The sequence below is a fragment of the Dermacentor variabilis genome, chromosome 4 (assembly GCF_050947875.1).
Source record: "Dermacentor variabilis isolate Ectoservices chromosome 4, ASM5094787v1, whole genome shotgun sequence".
In the NCBI taxonomy this organism is placed as follows: Eukaryota; Metazoa; Arthropoda; class Arachnida; order Ixodida; family Ixodidae; genus Dermacentor; species Dermacentor variabilis.
Genome location: NC_134571.1, coordinates 121,243,424 through 121,249,501, shown reverse-complemented (window position 1 = coordinate 121,249,501; position 6,078 = coordinate 121,243,424). Strand labels below are relative to the sequence as shown.

Here is a 6,078-nt window from a genome sequence, read left to right as displayed (position 1 = left end):
CGCCTCGTCACCTGCAGCTTAAAGATTAATTTACAGTCGCAACTATAGCACTGAAAGGTCACACAGCAGAAACGTAGCTTTGGACATGTAGATTTATTTTGCCTAGCCATCTATGACACTTCTGCGCTATGTCTTTTTTATTAATAAATCTAGCACAGTCTTAACTTGGCATGTTATGCAACACTGCAATCTTGCTAGGGCCATGTATTATGCATGTGTGAGAAGGAAGGCTCTTGCTCGGTTCTGTCTTTAGGCCGCGGCTTAATGGGCCGGACGGCCGCATTACGGTGCTTGGATGAGTGCCTGACCGCACGACAGCACTTCGGCTGGTACGTACACAGATACCAGGCGCCTTCGAAACGTTCGTTACTCCTTCGAAAGAAGGCGTAGTCGGAACAGAGTGCAACTGAGCGGCGCTGGTACCGATCGCAGGAACGCTCTCAAATGTCTGTCTGACGCATTCGAGAGACTTCCCCTTGGTTTCTGGAACGTACATGTAGACGAAGAAGACCTGTAGACAGTGACCAACGCGAATATTCCGAAGAGAAGGGAGAAGTTAAATAGGCGGGCGAGGTCCCGGAACTCCTTGGGGATAAGGAACTGGCTGAAGACGCAGAAGGCGGTGCTGATGCCGGTGGAGAAACTGCGGGCTACGGGTTTTAATATATCTCCCATAATGACCCAGGACACCAGGCCAACGCTGTAGGTAGATTTTTTATTTGTTTTGCATTGGTTCAGGCACAATCACAGTCTTGGAAGGCAAAGCTGAATGCAGAGCATTGCCTGATAAAGGCCTTGTCACCCATACGTATACATATGCGCCGTGAGCGACGCGAGCGGCACGTAGCGATTACGAAGGTGAAAGTCTCCATTGCCCATGTTCTTGTAGTAGTAGAAGAAGCCCAGCACCACCAGGCTGGTCGTCACAATTAGAGACGAGACACGCATGAGGCAGCGGTAACCTGCGCGGTGGATGAGCAGCGACGCTGCGAGCGACGAGATTACTTGCACTACGCTCAGCCTAATCGTGCAATCGGAGGCCGAAATAATCGATCCGGATGACTCTGGTATCTTGACAGCATCGAAGGTGATAACGCTAATGACGTGGAAATGCTGGACAGGAGCGTGTAGGCGAGCGGCAGCAGGAAGCTGTGCTGCAGCAGGTCTCCGACGGCAGCCGGCTGACGCAGCTGGATCAGGCACTCGGCTTCGGCGGAGAACTTTGGCCTGTACAGGAGTCGGAGAGCGTCGAGCGCCTTGTCGCGCCGTCACCAGCCAGCGGAGGGACTCGGCGGGGGAGTCCGTGGAGACGGCCATGAGCACGGGGCACGCGGTACACAGCATAGCGGGGCCAGCCAGTCGAGCCACTTGCCGTCGACGAAGGCGACCAGCACGCCCAGCGTGATGGCCAACTGCACGCCGAAGCCCAGGAGGCCGCGAACGTGAGGCGGGCTGATCTCGGCCACAAACACGGGAACCGCGAGCGAGACGAGGCCGCACCAGAAGCCGGTGAGCACGCGACCCGCGAACATCCACGGAAGGCTGGCGTTGCACAGCGCGATGCAGAGGCAGCCGCCCACGAAGCCCAGTGACGACAGCTGGATGGGCCGCACGCGTCCGAAGCGCTCGATGAGGAAGCCGCTCACGAGGCTGCCCGCGAGGGCGGCCACTGTGAGCACGGAGCCCAACCAAGTCTTCCGGAAGCGCAGTAAGTGGGTGCTGCGGGCTGCCACGCTGGCCAGCCCCGGTGCGAGTATGGCAGGACGCTTCCAATCGCCGCCGAGGCAAGCGACGATGAACTGGACACATAGTAGAAAGCGGGCAGGTTGAACACTCCCAGCATCGAACTAGTCCGGCTTCTTCTTCTTCTTCTTCTTCCTCTGAAAATTTTGGCACGTACTAATGAGGGGGGGGGGGGGTTCGTCATGGCTCGCAGTGGAAACATACTATCAACTTCTTGCTTCCGGTTAATTGTTTGATCTGTACTTTTCATATTTAATTAACAGTAAATATGTATTAATTTCGGTTTCTATTTCTAGATTAGTGGTAATTCCAATGGTCGCGAATATTCTGTATTATGACAATAACGCGATTCAGTGTTAATAATGATGAAAATGGGCTTAACATGGGAGTCTCCCAGTCGCAATTACGTACTCGCGTACTAGCTGACACACTTCCTTTTGGGCTCGGCCAAGGGTACATGCCCCAAAAGATGAAATGTTAATCAAAGAGAAAAGAAGGCCCATACGATAGGGGCTGCTCAAGCAGGAATTTATTTGAGAATTATATTTTCAGCAAAAATAAGAGAAAATGGCGCAGCGTTTCTATATCACCACATGATACATAAAGGATCAATGGTGCGAACCCACATCTACTCATGTACTGATTTAGTTGCGGTATTAGACATCGTAGTAGAGTAGTGGAAACTTCGGTTTGCCGAGAGGGTCAGGACCGAACATTCCAGGCGAACGCGAAATGTTCGTGATCCGGTGCAGCAAGGAGGGGCTCATTTTTCCTCTCTAAAATTTGTCTTCGAAATTACCGCCAGCCGAGTAAGGATGGGTATAAAGAAACTCACGTGCCCTCCAAGCGCTGCCTTTGTCAAGTGTTCTGGCCTCTCATTAAGTGCTAGTACACAATGTCCAAGTATCCAAAACAATCGAATTTTTTTAACATGTGGAATAAAAAATGAAGTGATCGGTACAGTAGTGAATTATTTCTGGTTTCTAGCGAGATAAGAACTGACAGGCAGTGCGCGAGCGATATTATGCGCGGCACATTCTCTATATTTTGTATACGTCTATCTATATGATCATGAATTCGGCCGCATAAATTGGACTGTAATGGGGAGGACGGATTGCAAAACTCCATGATAGTGCCCGAGAGCAAAAGCATGTTACTGATTTCTCATGTTTAAACGAGGCGTCCGTGGGCACAGCATTGTATGAGGAAAAATCTTCCAGATACTCATTCAAGAGCCGGACTAATGTCAGTTTGGCTATGAATTTATAATTCTGAGGAAAGGCGTTATAAGCTTACAATTATTACATGTTTTTTATTGTGGTAACACATTTAACAGATAGTAAGTTAACGTTTATATTTGTTAAAATAGTGCTAAACAAGACTCGGTGGAGCTTGTATCTAGGCCACATAGAATAAAAAAATATGCCGCTTGTGCGACAAACACTGTGTAACGTGTGCTACGCCCCACCAGGTGGTGCGCGCTGCGCTTCCTGCGCGCCCTGCCTCGCTTCTCTACCGCGTATCGTGCCAAGGGAAAGACGTTCGCCCGTTAACCCGAAAGAACACCAATGCCGAGGCGCGAATGCTACTAAGAGACACATAAATCAAAGATTAGGTTCGCCTACCATTTTTTTAAGCAAGAAGAAACTAGAAGGTTATAAATATTTCAATCGAATTGATATTAGTAACGAGAGACTGGACGTTAAGGCAGCAAAATAATGCTGTTTAATGCCCCTATAACAGGCACTCAAGCGGTCATTTAAGGGGTATGTAAGTGTTAAATACTTTCCTTTACGCATCATCATTCGATTTTTATGACCACTGCAGGACGAAGGCCTCTTCCTGCGATCTCCAATTGCCCCTATCATGTGCCAGCGAATTTCCCAATTTCATCATCCCGTATAATTTCTTGCCGTCTTCGACTTCGCGTCCCTTCTTTTGGCACCCATACTGTAACTCTAATGGTCCACCGGTTATCTTATACGTTAGACACACAAGATAAGGGAACAAGGCAATAAATAAGCATTTTGCCCAAAGTGCCGGTCTCTATACATGACTGAAATGATCGTCACTACCCTATAGATAACACCGGTCTCGGTGTGATATCGCGTTGGGATGGAGAGAGCCGGGCTTTACTGCGGCAGTGGTACAAGGGTACAGTGAGTGTGCACTTATAGGCGTCGTTTAAAGGGGCACTGTATCAAGCGTAATGTATAGGGTCGTGGCTATCAGAAGAATGGTTTATTGATAACAAGGGAACGTATTTATAGCCGCGCTGCTGTCTTCATTTGCACAGTTTTTCTATCTTGGTTGGCCGTTGCATCCTCCTTTCTTTGAAGAATGGAAACACTGAAAACACGGAAAGCACTCAACATCAAAGAGTACCAGTCAACACTCCTAGGCTGTTTCAATCCGCTGGAATCCGTGCGTGTAGGTTAGGCAATCTGGTGGTCTTACGGTAGCTCGCCTCAGTGAATCTGGGAGGTTGGGCTAGCCTGGTGTGCCTGCTGGTGGTCGATCCGGTGTGGCCTGCGGAGGTTCTGGCTGCTGCTGCGAGACTGCGATCGAAGATGAATCGGGTTTCGTCGCAGTCATCCGCCTGGTAATAGATGGCGCGACGGAACGCTTCTGGTGTTTTGCGAAGGTGCTGTCTATTTCGACGGAAAACCCGGCCATCCTTTATCAGAATGGTGTACGACCTTGGGGCCACGAGATCTTGGACTTGCGCCTTGATTTCCCATTTACCATTCCCGAGGACGCGGACGACGTCTCCCTTCTGTAGTGGAGCTAGTGGTCTGCCTGCGGTCCTTGCTTGAACATGTTTTGGATGGGACCTGACGATGACGCTGAAAAATTTGGAAGTAGCGTTCCGAGACTTCGTCCCATTAGCAGTTCCGATGGTGATCGGCCATCCTCGAGAGGGCACACCCTGTAGTGGAGACGGCCCAAATAGAAGTCCTCTTTCTTGCTCTCAGTCTTGCCCAGAAGCCGCTTGATCATTGTACGCCCTTCTGGACGATTACATTGGACCTGGGAAAACGGCGACTGGAAATCGTATGCACAAAGTTATAACGAGCCGCAAATTTTTAAAACCTTTTGGCGTAAACTGCGGGCCGCCATCACTGCAAACGTCTTGTGGTAATCCATGCCTTGCAAAGACCTGGCGTAGTTTATGAATAGCAGCCGTTGCAGAGGTCTCCTTTAGATACTCGACTTCTGGAAAATTAGGGTAGGCGCCATAGACAACCAAAAGATGCTTTCCAGCGCGTTCAGAAAGATCTGTACCAACCCTGACCCATGGCATGTCTGGAATGGTGCGCTGGCACAGGGGCTCGTCAGGCTGTCGATAAGCAAACTTCTTGTAAACGTCACACCTATCAATGAAACGGGCAATATCTGTTGACATTCCTAGCCAATACATCAACGTGCGAGCCCTCGATTTGCATTTTCATAAGCCGAGATGCCCTTGGTGCACTCGTCATAGCATCTCTGTTCGCATGCTTGCAGATAAGACTACTTTGGTTCCCTTGAGGAGCACTCAGTTGACCACAGAAAGTTCTTGTGCGAAGGACTTTAGGTCACCCTCTACAGGTATTGACGACTGCAGGCTGGAGATGACGTCTTGTGCCGTTGTATCAGTGGCCGTTTCTGCCTGCAGACGAGATAGGGTGGCTGGTCCAACAACGGCAGTCAGGGCGTCCACGGCATGAACTTCAACGTTCATTGTGCCTTTTTCTGGTTGTTCCTGTGACGGGATTCCTGACAGGGTGTCGGCAACAACCAATTTGCTGCCTGGAACATATTGCAACTCAAACTCGTACTTGAGCAGTCGAAGAAATAATCGCTGCAGACGGGGTGCTATGTCGCCTATTTCTTTCTTTGAAATATCCAATAATGCGTTGTGGTCGGTTTCGATAACGACATGTCTTCCAATAGCGTAATCATTAAACTTTTCACCAGCCGAATCTTATGTCCAGGGCCTCTTTTCTATTTGGGCGTACCTTCGCTCAGTTTCTGTGAGTTGTCGCGGTGCGTAGCATACCGGGCGCCAGTCTTGTGCATGTTGGAAAGGCACTGCTCAGAGGGCAAATGCTGACGCATCCGTCGACAGTTTCGTGGAAAGTTCGGGAAAAAGATAACCAGTACGGGTGCTTCCATCAGCATCTTTTTGAGCTGCGCCCACTCACGCTCATGAACATGCGTGAACTCGAAAACTCGTCTCTAATCAGGCTGCGCAAGGCCTCAGTGTGGGCTGACAACAGTGGCAAGTGTTTCCTGAAATATTTCACTGTGCCAAGCAAGCGTTGAACGTCTATCTTGGTCGTTGGCGGAGGG

The 6,078-nt window shown here is 49.8% G+C and overlaps 1 protein-coding gene across 1 annotated transcript; it reads right to left on the bottom strand.

Annotated features, from left to right (window-relative positions):
• Positions 1–1,173: 1,173 nt before the first annotated feature.
• LOC142578314 (solute carrier family 2, facilitated glucose transporter member 8-like) lies at positions 1,174–4,743 on the bottom strand. The gene is made up of 2 exons (XM_075687714.1): positions 4,672–4,743; positions 1,174–1,847 (listed from the first exon to the last, which is right to left on the bottom strand). Exons 1-2 carry the CDS (start codon positions 4,741–4,743, stop codon positions 1,269–1,271), a joined length of 651 nt encoding a protein of 216 aa, XP_075543829.1. The 3' UTR covers positions 1,174–1,268.
• Positions 4,744–6,078: the final 1,335 nt, after the last annotated feature.

Bases quoted from the DNA above. Each gene is read 5' to 3' on its own strand.
- LOC142578314 (XM_075687714.1), bottom strand. From the start codon at position 4,743: ATGATCAAGCGGCTTCTGGGCAAGACTGAGAGCAAGAAAGAGGACTTC. The intron at 1,848-4,671 runs GTGTGCCCTCTC...AAGCCGGACTAG, and splicing joins TGGGCCGTCTCCACTACAGG to TTCGATGCTGGGAGTGTTCA.